A 19,347-nucleotide genomic window follows, 5' to 3' on the forward strand; every position below is an offset into this window, starting at 1 on the left:
TGTCACTTAAAAAAAACACACAGACATGAAAATCTTTATGTAAGATTCTAAAAATAAATCTTTATATGGCTTTTGCTTTTTTGCCCAGATGTTGATATAGCACAAAATTACTTTTTTGGAAAAAGGAACATAACTGCATTTGGACATATGCAGTAGACTGAATAACAGCCCCCCAGAGATGTGCTTGTTCCAATCCCCGACACCTGTAGATACGTTATCTTCCAGAATAAAAGGAACTTGAGCTGGGGGTGGGGAGGGGATTATTCTGAATTATCTGGGTGGTTCTAGTGTACTCACAGGGGTCTTTATGAGTGGAAGGGAGAAGCAGAATGAGATACCCAGAGGAATGGCAACAGAAGAAGAACTCAATCCATTGCTGCAGGCTTTGAAGATAGAAGCTGGTTTTAGAAAAGGCAGAGGAACCAGAGATCAAATTGCCAACATCTGCTGGATCATAGAAAAAGCAAGAGAGTGCCAGAAAAACATCTATTTCTGCTTTATTGACTATGCCAAAGCCTTTGACTGTGTGGATCACAATAAACTGTGGAAAATTCTGAAAGAGATGGGAATACCAGACCACCTGATCTACCTCTTGAGAAATCTGTATGCAGGTCAGGAAGCAACAGTTAGAACTGGACATGGAACAACAGACTGGTTCCAAATAGGAAAAGGAGTTCGTCAAGACTGTATATTGTCACCCTGTTTATTTAACTTCTATGCAGAGTACATCATGAGAAATGCTGGACTGGAAGAAACACAAGCTGGAATCAAGATTGCCAGGAGAAATATCAATAACCTCAGATATGCAGATGACACCACCCTTATGGCAGAAAGTGAAGAGGAACTCAAAAGCCTCTTGATGAAAGTGAAAGTGGAGAGTGAAAAAGTTGGCTTAAAGCTCAACATTCAGAAAACGAAGATCATGGCATCCGGTCCCACCACTTCATGGGAAATAGATGGGGAAACAGTGGAAACAGTGTCAGACTTTATTTTTCTGGGCTCCAAATTCACTACAGATGGTGACTGTAGCCATGAAATTAAAAGACGCTTACTCCTTGGAAGGAAAGTTATGACCAACCTAGATAGCATATTCAAAAGCAGAGACATTACTTTGCCAACTAAGGTTTGTCTAGTCAAGGCTATAGTTTTTCCTGTGGTCATGTATGGATGTGAGAGTTGGACTGTGAAGAAGGCTGAGCACCGTAGAATTGATGCTTTTGAACTGTGGTGTTGGAGAAGACTCTTGAGAGTCCCTTGGACTGCAAGGAGATCCAACCAGTCCATTCTGAAGGAGATCAGCCCTGGGATTTCTTTGGAAGGAATGATGCTAAAGCTGAAACTCCAGTACTTTGGCTACCTCATGCGAAGAGTTGACTCATTGGAAAAGACTCTGATTCTGGGAGGGATTGGGGGCAGAAGGAGAAGGGGACGACAGAGGATGAGATGGCCGGATGGCATCACTGATTCAATGGATGTGAGTCTGAGTGAACTCCTGGAGTTGGTGATGGACGGGGAGGCCTGGCGTGCTGCGATTCATGGGGTCGCAAAGAGTGGGACATGACTGAGCGACTGATCTGATCTGATCTAATCTGATAAAAAGCTTCAAGTTAAGGAATGTTTCAGAAAATAGGAAAGGCAAGGGAACAGACTTTCTCCCAAAACCTCCAGACAGAATGCAAGTTGTCCTACCCCTTGAGTTTAGCCCAGTGAAACTGATTTCAGATCTCTGACCTCCAGAACCATAAGATAATAACTCTGTGCTGTTATAAGCCACTACATATATGGCCCTTCATTATAGCAAAAGGAGGAGACTAACACGGTGTATTTCAGTGTTACAAAGTCCACCACAAAATCCTTCCTACCAATGCCAGGAGAAACTAGGGGATTCCAATCTGTTAGCACCAACAATTCTCAGTGGATACCAAAGTTAAACCATGGAGAACAACATTAGGGAAGAAAAACTAGAAAATTTATGGGGTCCCAATCTCCATTCCCTTGGACAGCAAGGAAATCAAACCAGTCAATCTTAAAGGAAATTTACCCTGAATGATCACTGGAAGGACTGATGCTGAAGCTCCAATACTTTGGTTACCTGATGTAAAAGAACAGGTCATTGGAAAAGACCCTGATGGTGGGAAAGACTGAAGGCAGAAGGAGAAAGTGCAGCAGAGGATGAGATGGTTGGATGGCATCACCGATTCAATGGACATGAACTTGGGCAAACTCCAGGAGATAGTGAGGGACAGGGAAGCCTGGTGTGCTGCAGTCCATAGGGTCTCAGAGAACTGAACATGACTTGGTGACTGAAAAACAACTACCCACATTCATTGACAAGCCTATTATAAACTTGTTTGGACCCCAATCTTCACCCTGACCAATTATTAGTATTTGAAGGTGAACATCATGAATTTGCATTTTACATTGCTGCTATTTAGCTGCTAAGTCATGTCCAACTCTTTGAGCCCCCATGGACTGCAGCACACCAGGTTCCTTTGTCCATGGGATTTCCCAGGTAAGAATACTGGAGTAGGTTGCCATTTCCTTCTCCAGGGGATCTTTCTGACCCAGGGGTGGAACCCATGTCTCCTGCATTGACAGGCGGATTCTTTACCACTGAGCCACTGGGGCTTCCCTTAAATGGCTTGAATTTCTGAGTCTTGGAGGGACAAAAGTTCAGCCAGGAATTTATGGACTGACACTTGTAGCTGAGCTGCAGTTTCACTTACTTGAACAAATACAGCCTTAATTTCTGTATGATTCTGCTAGCCCACAGCTTGCCTCCATCTCATCACTTTCAAATAGGTATTTTCCCAGACCCCTAAAGGATACCTACAATATGTGAAATGTGAACTTCCAGATGTTCAAGCTGGATTTAGAAAAGGCAGAGGAACCAGAGATCAAATTGCCAACATCTGCTGGATCACTGAAAAAGCAAGAGAATTCCAGAAAAACATCCACTTTTGCTTTATTGACTATGCCAAAGCCTTTGACTGTGTGGATCACAACAAACTGTGGAAAATTCTGAAAGAGTTGGGAATACCAGACCACCTGACCTGCCTACTGAGAAATCTGTATGCAGGTCAAGAAGAAACAGTTAGAACTGGACATGGAACAACAGACTGGTTCCAAATAGGGAAAGGAGTATGTCAAGGCTGTATATTGTCATCCTGCTTATTTAACTTATGCAGAGTACATCATGAGAAACATTGGGCTGGATGAAGCACAAGCTGGAATCAAGATTGCCAGGAGAAATATCAATAACCTCAGATACACAGATGACACCGCCCTTATGGCAGAAAGTGAAGAAGAACTAAAGAGCCTCTTGATGAAAACAAAGATCATGGCATCTGGTCCCATCATTTCATAGAAAATAGATGGGGAAACAATGGAAACATTGACAGACTTTATTTTGGGGGGCTCCAAAATCACTGCAGATGGTGACCGGAGCCATGAAATTAAAAGATGCTTGCTCCTTGGAAGAAAAGCTATGACCAACCTAGACAGCATAGTAAAAAGCAGAGACATTACTTTACCAACAAAGGTCTGTCTAGTCAAAGCTATGGTTTTTCCAGTGGTCATGTATGGATATGAGAGTTGGACTATAAAGAAAGCTGAGTGCCAAAGAATTGATGCTTTTGAACTGTGGTGTTGGAGAAGACTCTTGAGAGTCCCTAGGACTGCAAGGAGATCCTAAAGGAAACCAGTCCTGAATGTTCATTGGAAGGACTGATGCTGAAGCTGAAACTCCAATACTTCGGCCACATGATGCGAAGAGCTGACTCATTAGAAAAGACCCTGATGCTGGGAAAGACTGAAGGTGGAAGGAGAAGGGGACGACAGAAGACGAGATGGTTGGATGGCATCATTGATGCGATGGACATGAGTTTAAGTAAGCTCCGGGAGTTGGTGATGGACAGGGAAGCCTGGCGTGCTGCAGTCCATGGGGTCGCAAAGAGTTGAACATGAACTGAGCGACTGAACTGAAAGGATACCTAAGCAACTGCAGGGTCTGCAAACATGCATTGTCCTAAATGGTGCGGACCAGCTAGAACCAAATAATGAGAATCCCCACAGGGCTTCTTGGGACAGTGACAAGGCCTGGAGTGTAGACTTTCACAGAAGAGGGGGTGGAGAAAGGAAAGGAGAGTGGGGAGTTTAGTAATATCCTATAGCAAATTCCAATTCATCCAGAAACAATGAAAACCGGGGGATTAGCATAAGAATAAGATAGAATACATGAATTATCAGTTTGCAATGCAGCAGAATGGGATAAAATAGCCCTTAATAGGAAAATGGTTCTAAATTTAATTTAATCTCACTGACAATTTGGAAGGTGCCTCAGGGTGCTGCAAGGTTTCCTCTCCACGGTCATGAATATTAATCATCAGGGTGTGTTACTATGGAAAACAATTCAGAAAATTTGAACCTTCCATTTGCAGGCTGCTTAAGAACCCTGAGTATGAAAGCTTTATTAAGGAATCTGTGTCCTTCCTATTATGACCTGCAAACTGACTGTGGGCCTGTGAGTGGACGGAGCTGCTTTATAGTAGAGAAAGTACCTTGTTAGGGAGAATGCCCCTTGACTTTTATGATCACTTTCTGAACACAGAGTCAGCAAGGGCTCAGCAAGCGTCTACCCACACCTTTTGCACCTTCCCTGCAACGTTCCACTCTCCCTTGCAAAATGGATTCAATACCACAGGGAGAGTGTCTGTTTTCCTCCTTATATTTTTTCTTGGTGCTAGCTACTTAGTAGGTGTTTTACCACAGGTGTGAAAGGAGTTTGTGAATAATTCTTGATTCCTATAAACCCATGTAATGGGGACCGTCCTCCCTGGCTGGGGATCTACATCTTCAATACTGGCCACCACACCATTGCAGCCAGGAGAACTGTGCAAAAAGTGTTAAACAGGTGAAAACATAATGGTTGATGGGGAAAAAATTTTTTTTCTTAGATCTCAATCAGGAAGCAATTCTCTCCAAAAAGAAGGTACCCATCCCATTCACTGCAGGGAGGCAGGGAACGAGGGCAGAGCACCACATTCCCAGGTAAAAAGGAGAGACAAAAGAAAGCTAATTAAAATTGCACACTCAATCAGTCGTGTCTGACTCTGTGACTCCATGGACAGCAGTCCATGGGGCTCCTCTGTTCATGGCATTTTCCGGGCAAGAATATTGCAATGGATAGCCATTTCCTTTACCAGGGGATCTTCTAGACCCAGGGATCGAACCTGCTTCTCCTGTACTGGCACTCAGCTTCTTTAACACTGAGTCAACTGGGAAGCCCAAATTAAAATTAAAAACCACGTTTTAAATTTGAAGTTTTGTTTAAGTAGCAAAGGTTCAGAACAATTGGAGAGGTGCAAAGATAGAGGGCACCCTTCATTCACTTCAGAGGTACATTTGGAAAAACAATTTGGCAGACTGTCTCAAGAGTCTTAGAAAGAAATGCTCATTCCCTTTGGCCCAGTAATTGCACTTCTGGGAATCCATTCTTAGGAAATAATCCTAAATATAGAAAAAGCTTCATGCATAAGAATCACGTATTTGTTATTTCATTTTTAAAGCTATAGTGTTATATATAACAAAGACTGGATACAACTTAAATATCCAATAAGGGAAAATTAGGTACATTATGCTATGTGTATGACTGCAGCCATTAAAATGTTTGTATTGAAAGTTTCAGTAGTATGAGAAATGCTTATGTTTTAATTATGTTAAGTGAAAAATGGCAAGGTACAGAATTTCACATGCACTATAAATCAATTAGATATTTTTAAATATATGGAAATAGGACCAGGAAGATATATTAGAAAATTATTAGCAATGATTCCCTTTGTAGGTGAAGGGGGATTGTGGAGAATTTTTCTTTTTCTTTTCTTTTCTTCTATATTCCCTATATTTTTATGTGCGTGTGTGTGTGTTGGTTGCTCAGTCATGTCCGACTCTTTGTGGCCCCATGGACTGTATATAGCCAGCAGGCTTCTCTGTGCATGGAATTCTCCAGGCAAGAATACTGGAGTGGGTAGCCATTCCCCTTTCCAGGGGATCTTCCCAAGCCAGGGATCAAACGCAGATCTCCTGCACTGCAGGCAGACTCTACCACCAGGGAAGCCCTATATTTTTATAGTAGACATTATATTTTTCATATATTTATCCTTGGGGAAAGAGAGAAATCCTTTATTTTTTAAGATTCTTGTCTGTGGGGGATTCATTCAACACAACTTGTCCAGACAGTTACTGTTTGGGGGCGAGGGAAAGCCACTGGTGGCCCAGGCAGAAAGGAGAAGGGGCTGGAGGATCTGGGAGAGCTCGTCTGATTTCCTGTGACGTGTGCAGCTGTCACTCTGACTGCCTGGGGGTCTCAGTCCCACTCCCAGGAGCAGACCCCAGGCCTCAGCCACAGGCTCAACAGCAGGCGAGTCATGTTGCTCTCACCCAGGCTCCGTCCTCAGTTCCTGTAACCCTGTTTTCCATGGATCCTTAAAAGCAGGTGTCACACACCTCCAGCCTCATCCCCTCCTTACCGTAACGTAGCTTAGTTCTTTCTGTCTCCTGTCTCTTTGTATTACACCCTCCGCCACCGTTCCAGCACCCACTAGGTCTCCCGGGGGCTGCAGCTCTATCTCTGAACCCAGCCTGTCCTGGGATGAAGCCTCCGAGATGAGCCCTCCAGGAAGCCAGATGACCACTTTCTCGCACCTGCTATTTGCTGCCAGATACTTCCTTCTCGTGTCCCATGCACCTGCCAGGATGGTGCGTTCTCCCTGGGGCTGCTTGCCTGCGTAGGTGGTTTTACTGCAGCCGAGGCTCTTCTGACCCTCCCCCACGCTGTGTTTCAGGCTCCTGAGGTTGGTCTCCGGGCCCCATCCTCTGCTGACGAAGCTGTCGTTGCCATGACTGTAGCTCCTTCAGCCTTCCCTCCTCTGCAAAGCTTGCTGGAATCCCACAGGAAAATGTGGCCAACACTAGGGCCCCTTTTCCTGTTCTTTTAGGAAATTCACTCTGCGTGAGTGGTTTGGGGAAATAAAATGGAGAACTTCCTAGTAAAGTGATGGAGGCCTTGATTCTGCACTGTTCATATCTCTAATGAGACAGAAACTAGACTAGAGATCTCTACTTTTATTCAAGAGTCTAGGGAATTCCCTGATAGTCCAGAGGTTAGGACTTGGCAGTTTCACTGCAGGGGCTCAGGTTTGATCCCTGGTCAGGGAACTAAGATCCCCCAAACTGTACCTTGTGACCAAGAAAAAAAAAGTCGAATAAAGTTGGAAATTAATGCTGCTGCTGATAATTAGTTATATATATGTATATAACTGGCACTGTGCTAACCACTGAACAAGGAGAATCGATCTAAAAATAATCCCACAGCAGTGGGTACTTTTGTGGTTCCATTTTACAGATAAGGACACTGAGGCTTACTTAGGTGAACTAACTTGGTTAAAGTCACAGACATAGTGACTGAAAGAGGTAGGATTTGAACCCAGGTCAGAGTTTGGTCATAAACATTACTCTAGGCTCTGGATCCAAGCAGGTCATTGCAATGAGTGGATGGAGTGGCCCCAGTGATCATGACCACCTGAGGAGTCTATGTCCCTCGGTAGGGGAGAGTCACCGCAAAGCCCCTGGTGACCTATTCCAGGCAAGAATGTGGGTCTAGTGTTAGCAGAGCTCCTGAGTTCCCAAGAGATGCTAACCAGTCTGCCTTGCTATGTGTAATCTCCCTGTTTCATATATGGGTTCCATATTTTCAAAGACCCTGGCTAGCCGAAATTGCAAGCAGGCAGGCCACCAGCTTGCAATCTCTCCACTAAGCTATACTGTGGGCTTTCCAGTGCTTCCTGTGACTCGCACTCTCCCCTTTGTAAAGGGCAGGGGCTACGTACCTGCACAATCTCGAGCATCTCTGCCTTGCTGATGTAGCCATTTCCGTCTAGGTCATACATGCTGAAGGCCCATTTCAGCTTCTGCTCCAGCTTCCCCCTTGACGTTACGCTCAGGGCTATGATGAATTCTCTAAAGTCTATCGTCCCATCTCCGTTGGCATCGAAGGTGCGGAAGACGTGCTCTGCAAACTTGGAAGCATCCCCGTAAGGGAAAAAGTTCCCGTAAATTTTCTTAAACTCCTCCATTGACAAGTGTCCGCTGGGGCAGTCTCTCAAGAAGCCTTTGTACCATTCCTGGATCTCGTGCTCCGTGAAGTCCGTGCTTTCCAGCAAGTCTTGCATGACCTCCGGGCGCAGCTTGCTGTTCTGTTTTCCCATCTTGACAGCAAGAATTCAGCTGCAGACAGAAAAGAATACAATATAGAGAGTTTCCTAAACCTGTTCTTCAGAGGCACATTTTATAATCTGTGATTATTCCTTTGGGAGAAAGAAAAAAGTGTGACTTCAATAACATTGTTTAGGGCTTTCCAACCTTGTGGTCAGCCCAATAAAATGTAGAAAGAGGGGCTGGCAGAAGATGCAGAGTAGAAGTATCAGTGAAAACTGATACTTCTTTGACACAGAGCCAAATGAAAGACAGGAGATTTATAATGAAAAAAAAAGACACACACATACACACAGAGAAATGATTACTGAGTGCTGCCTTATCTATTTGCAAGAGGCTGAGCCTGCCTTTAGAAAGACCGGGGTTCTAATACCCAACCCAAGTATTAGAGAGAATTAAAGGAAAGGATCAAAAAGAGAGAGAGCAAAAGAGATAATGTCACATGCTTTAGAGTATTTGCAAATAAAGTGCTTGGGTATCTTCTGAATATTATAAAGACAGACATGAGTAAGGGAAGTAGAAACTCATCTAATTCCATTAAATGCTACCAAGCTTGGTCAGTTATTTAAAGCCAAAAAGTCAAATCACTGTCAACATTGTGTTTGTATAGTAAAGATGATGTTTCATAAAGTTATGTCCTATGATTGTGGCTTATGAAACTGGCCAAATTTTTCTTTTTAACATACAAAAAATTTCATATTTTCTTATCACGGTAATAGCACATCCATAGTAAAAGAGCAAACAACACAGCAACACATACAGGAAAGTCAGCATCATTTCAAATCTTAACACTTATACACTGCCAACAATTTGGTGTGTGTCCTTGTAGATTTTTCATATGCACCCTTGTCTAAAATGCTATTAATATATGTTTTAATGTGTTTATATTTCAAGAAACAAGAAAATATACTCTTTGTTACTTATTTTAAAACTTAATATAATGTGGGGAATAAAGGCAACTTTTATTAGACAGAAAAAACCCTGTGATTCCCATCTTCCCATTCACAGAGCCAGTCAATATTAACCACATGCCATATATCAGGGATGTTTCTGGCACTGCGGATGCAAAAAGTAAGATGCAACCCCTCCTCCTAAAGGGACACCCAGTTGCCTACATATGGAAGGGGGGGTGGTTGCGGTGAGAGGACAACACAATAAACTTTCAAAAGGTGGTGCCAGGGGAATGGACGTGGCGCAGGGAAAGTACATGGACAGGACACCCGAGCCAAAAGGGGATCTGGGTGCTATCAGGGAGGCCTTCTTGGAGGAGGTGAGCTTAGTTCCCATATCCAAAGTCTTATGATATAAGCATGGTAAAGATAAGTCCCTTCTAACAAAGGGGCTCTACACTTGTATTTTACATTTTTCTTGTAATGGAAACTTACAGAATATATAAAAGATTTTAATCCCCATTTTAATAATGATTCCCAATTTCTTTGAGATTTTCACTTTGTGGTGTTTGTTTATGTCTGCCTCCCTCCCAATTCAGGGTGAGCCCCTTGAGATGGAGTCTTGTTGAGGTTACTCCATCTCCCTAGGGCCCGCCGTATATAACTTAGGTGAATGAAGAAATGACTCAGATAAATAATTACAACAGGGAAATATGGAATAATCTTCTTGGAAAAGGAGTCTTTTTGCCGCAAAGATGAGGCCCTGGCTTTCAGAACGTTATTTGAGACAGTAAAGCTATTTGGTAGTTAAGACTCGGTCTTGGGATCTCTTTTCTTCACTTCTCCACTAGTTTTATTGAGACATAATTGACATAGAGGATTGCATAAGTTTAAGGTATATGACATAAGATCCAATATACATTTATACTGGGAAATGCTCACCACAGTAAGTCTGGTTAACACCCATACCCTCACATGGTTACAGAAATTCTTCTGTTGAGAACTTTTAAGATCTACTCTCTTAGCATCTTTCAAATATACAATAGAGTACTGTTAATGATGCTGGTGCTGAAGCTGAAGCTCCAATACTTTGGCCACCTGATGCGAAGAACCGACTCATTGGAAAAGACTCTGATGCTGGAAAAGATTGAAGGCAGGAGGAGAAGGGGACGATAGAGGATGAGATGGTTGGATGGCATCACTGACTCAATGGACATGAGTTTGAGCTAACTCCAGGAGATAGTGAAGGACAAGGAGGCTTGTCATGCTGCAGTCCATGGGGTTGCAAAAGAGTTGGACACAACTTGGTGACTGAACAACAACAAATTGTTAACTATAGGTACCATGCTGTACGATGCATGCCCAGAACTTATCTGAGGCTTCTACTTGTTGACCATGTTCACTGAACTCCCCCTCCCCCCACCCTTGGGATCTGTTGAAACTGAATTGCCTGTGTACCTATCTGTTGCCACCACTATAAATTCCTTGAAGGCAGGGTTTGAATCTTACACTGCTCAAACTTCCTTCATTATATGCACAGTTCAGGAAATGACAAGCAATCCTTGTGACTTGCCAAGCTGACTGATTTTGCTCCCTGAGTTCTGCACAGAGCAGAATCAGCCCTGCTCTGTCTCTGCTCCCCGAGAAGGGTGGAACAATTCTCTTCGCATCAGCACGACCAACAGCTGCCTGAAGGAGCTCACTTTCAGAGGTGACACTCTACGGAGAATCAGACCAATGCCATTTTACCTAAGAGCAAAACTAAACTACAGAATCAGACCAATACCCTTTTACGTAAGAGCAAAAGTAAACCACAGTTCCAAGCACAACACAAACAGAACTTATAAACTGAACCTTTCAATAACTTTCACTTCCCTCTTGTGTCTTTTTTTTCCCCCTTGAGATAAAAAGTGAAGTAGGAGAGACTGGTTTGTACTAGAATTTCAAAACTGCATTTAGTTGCTAAGTTGGCAACTTGCCAGAGGCAATAATTCAGAAACACAAGGTAATACATAATACATGGATTTATAGAGCTCCGAAACATTTTATGGAATTTACACGTAATGTTGAGTTTTCCTTTTGGGGAGTGTTTTAGAGAAGAGCCCTTTGGTGTGGCGTTCAATCAAATCACTGTGAGAACCCTTTGGTTCTGTGCAAATCACTGAGTGCACGGCCTTGGGAAAAAACGCCACTTTGATATTAAAATCTGCTCTCTTAAAGAATGATTTATTTCCCAGGATGTAGAGAGCACTGTTTCTTCAAAACCGAACTTGAGTTCCTTTCCCCATGTTTAAAAAGTGTGTCTCATTTATTAGCTGTTTTTGCACTAGAAACAAATTGCTTCAACATTTTGGCTAAGGCTCCCACTGAGACTGATCTGTGTGCGGCTATTTTTCCCGTAAACAGTAATTAAACCGCATTTACAAATTCATTAGCACAGAAAGGCCATAAGACAAACAAGGCAGAAGAGCATGGAATAAGTTATCTGGGAAGCGGGTGTTTGCAATTTAGGCCAGAATTTGTTTCAGTAGATAACTGCAAACACTTTACTAAGTATGATGTCCGAACTTGAGGGAACCATCTGGACATGGTTAGGCTGTACAACAAAAATTTCCAGGGACATAAGATACCGTTTCTTCCTTTGAGGGAGAGAGGGAAGGATAGAAAATGCCTGACAATACCTTTTTCTTTTGGAAGACAGGAATTTTGCTGGAGTTGAAGGATCAGGGAGGGGACCTTAAGGGAAATGCTACATTAATTAGCAGTCTAAAGAAAACAAACCATCCGGAGTCAGAAGTTGCACCTCAGATCAAATACTTTTAATTGCTCCATTCAGTCATTAAAATGTTTATTTTGTGCCAGTAGAACAGGGCATGGAATAAAAATGCTCGGGTTCAAAGACTGGCTCTATTGTTGACCAGCTCTTGGGTAATTCACTTCAATTCTTACTGCACTTCAGTTTTCTCATCTGTGAAATGAGGTCAGTTGTCCAAGTTCATATCTCACTGATTCTATGTGAGAATTAAACGAGACAGTCATATATGTAAACCTCTAGCGTTGAGTCAGGGACAGATGCTCTGGTCAGTGAAAACTACATCTTACTCCTGTTTTTTTTTAATGAGTGAATTTAAATATTAAAGGTAAAGTAGTATGAAACTAGAATTTGGTTTTTTTCTCTGTTAAGAGGACAACATTTTTATTTTATTATTAAACTTTGCATTTTGTATTGTAGTATAGCTGATTAACAATGCTGTGATTGTTTCAAGTGGACAGCAAAGGAACTCAGCTATACATATGCTGTATCCTATCCTTGATTGCACCTCATACATTCTTCTACTGAGCCTTCACAGCAACTCTGAGGGATAAGTAGGGTAGATTTCACTATTTTATAAGAAAGAGAGAGAAAGAAGAAAAGGAAGAAAGAAAACTCAGAGAGGCAAAGTGACTTGTCCTGAGTCCCACAGCTTGTGAGTGAGGGAGCCAGACAGGAAGCTCAATTTGCATGTGACTGTCAACTGTCTTTTTTTTTTTCGATTGTGTCTGACTAGCTTCAGAGACAAGCAAATATAGAAATTAAGACAAAAGCTTTATAACATGCCAGAGAGCAGTAGTTAAACGAGGGAAGTGTTAGTTGCTCAGTCATGTCCATCTCTTTGTGACCCCATGGATTGTATAGTCTGCCAGACTCCTCTGTCCCTGGGATTCTCCAGGCAAGAATACTGGAATAGGGAGCCATTCCCTTCTCCAGGAGATCTTCCTGACCCAGGGATTGAACCGGGGTCTCCTGTACTGCAGGCAGATTCTTTATGGTCTGAGAGAACCTGCATGCCAATGCAGGAGACATAAGAGATGTGAGTCCGATCCCCGGGTTGGGAAGATCCCCTGGCATCTTCCCAAGTGTGTATGGCAACCCACTCCACTATTCTTGCCTGGAGAATCCCATGAACAGAGAAGCCTGGCAGGCTACAGTCCGTGGGGTTGCAGAGTCAGACATGACTGAAGCAGTTTAGCACACAGGCTGTCAGGGAAGCCCAAGAGGAAAGAGATAACACACCCATTCCACAAATATGGGCAAAGTGTCTATCAGGAGGGAGGCATGGCTCGGGGCCCTGGGGATTCAGCCGGGAACATACAGGCGAAACTCCTGTCCTCCTGGAGCTTACAGCCTCTTGGGAAGAGATACACAGTAAATATGTGAAATATGAGAAGGAGATGCACCATGGAGAATAGCAGAGTGGGTGGGTAGGTGTTAACACTTTAAATAAAAAGCCCCATTAAGAAAGTGATGTGTGAAAAAGACCAGGGAGGTAGGGAGGTAGCCATGGAGATGACTGGGAGAAGACTATTCCAGGCAGAGAAAACAGCAGATGAGAAGGTCTCCACAGAAGCGTGCTTAGCACACTCAAGGACAGGGCTGCAACAAGCGTGGGAAGAAACAAAGGATATGAGGTCAGAAGAGCAACGAGGACCAGATGCTGTGCGACCAGGAGGGAACCGTGAGCGCTCTGGCTTGCACTCTGAGATGCAGCCGTTGCAGGATTCTTAGCAGAGAAGTGCTAGGAGAGATTTATATTCTAACAGGACCTTGCTGTTGTGTGGACAGAAAGCTAAAGAAGGATAAGGGCAGCAGTGGGAAGACTACTGCAATGACCCAGGCAAGAGATGATGGTGGGTGAAGCCAGGGGAGCAGAGGAGGTGAGAATTGGTGGGATTTGGCACCGCTGGTAAGGTGGAAGCTGACATTTACTGAAATAAGAAAAATGCAGGAGAAGCAGGGCTTTGGGGTTAGGTAGGGGACTTTGTTGTGTCCATATGTTAATTCTCAGATGCTGATTATATGCTGACTGGAGATATTGAGCAGGCAGTTGGATGTGTCTACAGTAAGAGAAAGTGGTCCAGGAGGCGATTTAAATTTGGGAGTTATCAGCACATAGATCGGAGAAGGCGATGGCACCCCACTCCAGTACTCTTGCCTGGAAAATCCCATGGACGGAGGAGACCGGTAGGCTGCAGTCCATGGGGTCGCTCAGAGTCGGACAGGACTGAGCGACTTCACTTTCACTTTTCACTTTCATGCATTGGAGAAGGAAATGGCAACCCACTCCAGTGTTCTTGCCTGGAGAATCCCAGGGACGGGGAAGCCTGGTGGGCTGCCGTCTGTGGGGCCGCACAGAGTCGGACACAACTGAAGCGACTTAGCAGCAGCAGCAGCAGCACATAGATTGTGTTTACAGCTAAAGACTGGAAGTGAATGAGGATGGAAAAGAAAAGGGGATAAGGACCAAGCCCTTGGTCACCCTGCCATTTAGAATCTTTGCCAATAGAAAGAGGAGAAGGAACCAGCAAGGGAGAAGGAGGACGGGCAGTGAGGGGGTAGGGAGACACAGAGGCTGAGCCCACACTCTCCGCCGTTTCGTCCTTCGCGCCAGCTCAAGGGGGCACATGAATGTGCTCAAGGCAGCCGCACAGGAGGGCTGGGCTCCTGGTTTCCTCTGAACCTTGTGCTGTCTCCTCCACCCCAGCCTGTCCTGTCTCCCTGAAGGTTGTCATCTTCTGCCCAGTTGTTCACAGCTAACCCCAAGGACTCACCCGTGATTCCCTTCACTTTTGTTCCAAAAGCAGGAGCTGTCCAAACTTGCCCTCTGTCTCTAAAATTTGTCCCAGATCGATTCACTTGCATATCTCCACTGTCATGCCTCAGTTTGAACCTCCATCGCCTCCTTCCTGAACATCTGTAACACCCTCCTCTCTGGATTCTCATTCTTCACTTTTATCCTCCTTCTCCCTGCCTGGCTCTCCACTCAGATCCCCAGAGTGGGTTTCTAAAAACATAAAACAGACCAGGTCCCTCCTCTGCTTAAAGCTTTACGTGGCCTTCCTAACACACAGAGAACACCAACCCAGACTTCCTCCTGTGGCTCAAAGGCTCTGAGCTACCCTGGCCATCCCTGACTTCCTTTCAGCCCCCCTTGCCCAGGTACTCTGACCTCCTGCATGCTCCAGCTTTTACCTCTTAAAGACTTTTGCTTCAGAGCCTTGAAGAATACATAGATATGTGTGTTTAAAGTAATATATATATATATAATTTTTTACTTTTTATACTTTCTTGACTTCATATCATGGCCATCTTCATTTCATCTCCCCCATCTCACGTGGGATCTCAGTTCACCAACCAGGGATTGAATCTGTGCCCTCCTACACTGGAAGACCAGAGTCTTAATCACTGGACACCAGGGAAGTCCCTTGAAAAATACTTTTACATAGCAATTGGGTCCTCAGCCCTTTCAAGTTCATGTACCCTGTGAGATCATTCTATGTACCTATCTACTGTAAGGTACATATATAATATATATTCATTTTTGTTGAATCTCAACTGCATTTAATTAAATGAAACACACAAGTATTCTATTAGACACCAGCATTCTGTTATTCAGTAGTTTAACCTGAGATGGGCAATGTGAAATTTCCCAACTTATTTTGGGACACATCCAGTCATCCAGTGTCCAAAATATAAATCTGGGGTTAATATTGACCACAGATGACAAAGGAAAAATATACAAGACACCAAACCACCAACAAAGAACCACGCACAGGAATCTACACTATGAAGTTAACTTTCCATCTAAAAAGAACTAAAAAAGGAATAACCCCTAAAAATGATACCACAGGGAAAGGAAATGGCGAGGAAGATCAACCTTTTGACACGCACATGCTCCCATCTATATATTTTGTATCTGGGGAGTGGAAAGAGCTGCAGCATTTCATTTCTGCCATTCCTCATAAGGTTCCAAAACTCGGTGAGTTAATTCTCAACGCCCAGAGTTAGATTTTCCAGGGAAAAAGTCCATAACTTAACCTGGACAGTCTGGTTAACCTCAGAGGAAGTTGCAATGCAAACTGCACTGAGTTCTTCTAAAACAGAATTTACAAGAAATTAGCAACTAAAGTCACATTTAGCTGCAGCAAGGAACATAGAGCTCACAGTGGTTTCCGAAAGGGGCCAGGTTAATTAAAATGTTTGCCTCTTTGGAACATGTAACCTTGTCCTCTAAGAGTTGCTTTGAATTTCCAACCAATGGAATGTCTAAATTATGAAAACATAACTAAAAAAAGGCTCCTAAAATGTAAGGAAGGAAATGATAAAAGTTATAGGTTAATGGGAGGAAGCATTCATTTACCATGACCAAGACATCATTGTTTTGGCCAACTGAATTTTACAGGTGGCTAAAATCCAACAAATTCATTTCAAGGTCAGTTGTCCTTACTTCTCACTGGGAGAAAAAAAAATGACTAAATAAAAACCTGAAGAGCACAATGCTTCAGAAATTTCTCTTCAGTGGAACTTGCCTCTCAGTGGGAGTTTGAAAGGAGACCATATATATAAACTGACATATTTATATGTAGTGAGCAAATTAGGAAATGAAACTCAGTGGGGCAGAAAGAGAAAAAAAATTAAAATATTATAGAGGGAGAATTGAAGTTATGTAACACCCACTCCAGTACTCTTGCCTGGAAAATGCTATGGACAGAGGAGCCTACTGGGCTACAGTCCATGGGGTCGCAGAGAGTCGGACGCGACTTAGCAACTTAAAAACAAAAAACCCAACACTCTCGATAGCTTAGTTGCCTTGACCAGAGAATGCTCTGCCTGCCAGTCTTTGATGAGATGGGCTCATATGAGGAAGCAATACGTACTTTCTATCCCCTCATCTGGATCACAAAATGGCTTTGCTGGAACTGCCTGAAATCTGTCACGAAGCCACTGCCTGCAGGGAGGCCTTCTTCCCGATGAGAATGGGGTGTTTGGACCCACATCTCCTGATGGCCTAGTCATACCTGTAACACCTGGTCACACATCTGCACTCGCTTCCCCCGCAGAGAGGTGATAGGCGTGAGATGAGACCTTAACTGGTTCCAAAGAGACTGTGAGCGGGAAGCTCTCTAGAAACAAATTCACTCTGCCTTCCGCCTTCCGCAGGCTCTGAGATAAAGCCCACGAAAACCCTCCAGTCTTCCCAGGGTGAGCAGTGGTCACGGACTCTGAAATATCTGGGCCCTTGTTCTACAGAGCCTGAATTTCAGACTAGACAGGGCCTGGCCTTGGGCTTTTTTTCCCCAAGTTTTATTTTCCATAAAAAATAAAGTACAACCCACATTACTGCCAATAAAACATATATTTCTGATAGACTCTGAGTAGAACATTATCCAACAACAACCCTTTCCCTCATCTCCCAAAATGGAAATATTTTTAGTTCTGCTGACTGCTAAAGTACTACATTACTATTGCAAGAAATGTAAGTAATAAAGGGATATCAAAACTAGAATGTGAACACCCTTACTCTGATCCAATAGTACTCCATAAAAAATAACCACTACCAACAGTTTTATGTATATATAACAGTTTTATAAATATATATAAATTATATTATACATTTAAATGCATATATATGAAATCTGTGGGGCTTCCCTGGTGGCTCAGTGGTAAAGAATTTGCAGGCAATGCAGGAAATGCAGGTTCGATCTCTGGGTCAGGAAAATCCCCTGAAGAAGGAAATGGCAACCCACTCTAGTATTGTTGCCTGGAAAATGTTATGGACTGAGGAGTCTGGTGGGCTACAGTCCATGGGGTCACAAAAGAGTTGGACACGACTTAGAGACTAAACAATATGAACTCTGTACATGCTAACCATAAATGGGATTGTTTTCACTTAAAAGTATATGGTGGATATTCTTCCATGCGGATGTATTTCATCTTTTTAAATTGTTGAATTTTGATTACCTGATTCAACAGATGGTATTGAACACTGACCTAGGGCCAAGCACTGAACTGGATATCAGCTGATAGGATACTTAGTAACCTGAGGCTCACAGTTCATTGCACGACATTTACTTAACAAAGCCCCCTTGATGGCCATTCCGGTTGATCCCACTTTTCTTTGATTCCCTCGGCATTTACCTTGGTCATGGTTCCTGGATTCCTTGGGCAGTATTTATTACAAACAGGTTCTTGATGTCATGGGCAAGTACCATGATCTCTAGACTCTCCCTTATAGATTCATCAAACGAGCCTTTACATGCCAACCATGCATTTTGTAAGGGTTTATACACCAGCTAGGATTAGAATTGAATTGGATTTGGAATTGGACTTGGAATTTCACCCTACTCCCTCAGCCTGTGCTACAGGCACACACGTGCAAGTCTGACATTAGTTATTCTCGTGCCTAGGAGGCCAAGGCCACGTTCACCCTGGTCTTTAAAGAGTGCACCACTGTCACCATGTAAATGCCCCCTTTTAGCCGAAAGACGATATTATGCACACAGCACTCTAAATCCTCCCTTGTTCAATACTCACCTCCTGACTTTTCATGCCCACGCCTTCCTCCTTACTTCAAGTCCAGCTAATGGCTGACTCCCCCGACACCCCTCTCAGATTGCCAGCAATTGGAGGTGAACTTACAGTGCAAGCTTAAAGTGCCCTTAGGTAAGTGGCCTTGAGTAAATGGACAGGGCCCACACTAAACCACACGCAGAAACTACAAAGCTGATCCAACGAAAGACACTGTCAGAGTGCCTGAAGTCAAGGGCTTCAGATGAAGCAGATGGGTCCCCTTGCCATCAGCACACCTGGCCAGCAGACCACTGCATCAGAGCTGCCTGTCTGGGCCACCTCGTGCCAGATGCCAGCTCAGTGCCAGCTGCAGGGAGGAAAAGAGGGGGAAGCTCTGAGGGCCCCCATGCATTCTCCAGGGCTATACAGGCTAAGACCCTACCTTGGCTGACTTCCATGGAATTCCTATAGTGATACATTTCTGCTTAGCTAGATGTACTAAATATCCTCTTATTTATTTATTTATCTGTCTAGCTATTGGCTGTGTGGCATGGCAGGCGGGATCTTCATTCCCCAACCAAGATAGAACCTGTGCCTCCTGCAGTGGCAGTGTGGAGTCTTAACCACTGGACCGCCAGGGAAGTCCAATAGTCTCTTATTTGAAAGACAAGAATGACTACTTGAGTTTTGATAAGACCATAAAACAGAAGACTGAGCCAGCAAGGACTCCGGAGGCCAAACGGATCAGCTACAGGGATCCAGGCCTCCTCACATAACCTGCAGCCAGAGGCACAGAAGGAGCTCCAGTCTCATTTGTAGACATTCCCAGGGGCCACAAATACATTTAGCTAATTGATG

General features: G+C 43.7%; 1 protein-coding gene across 3 annotated transcripts in view; it reads right to left on the reverse strand.

Moving 5' to 3' along the window:
- Positions 1-19,347, reverse strand: part of NCALD (neurocalcin delta) — a 466,586-nt gene that overhangs the window by 16,283 nt on the left and 430,956 nt on the right. For all 3 annotated transcript variants that reach the window (XM_070383063.1, XM_070383066.1, XM_070383065.1), the window contains one exon: positions 7,887-8,283. In XM_070383063.1, the coding sequence (XP_070239164.1) occupies positions 7,887-8,264 (378 nt within the window). In that variant the 5' untranslated portion in view covers positions 8,265-8,283. The remainder of the gene's footprint in view (positions 1-7,886; positions 8,284-19,347) is intronic.

Source organism: Bos mutus, chromosome 14 (assembly GCF_027580195.1).
Source record: "Bos mutus isolate GX-2022 chromosome 14, NWIPB_WYAK_1.1, whole genome shotgun sequence".
Taxonomy (NCBI): domain Eukaryota; kingdom Metazoa; phylum Chordata; class Mammalia; order Artiodactyla; family Bovidae; genus Bos; species Bos mutus.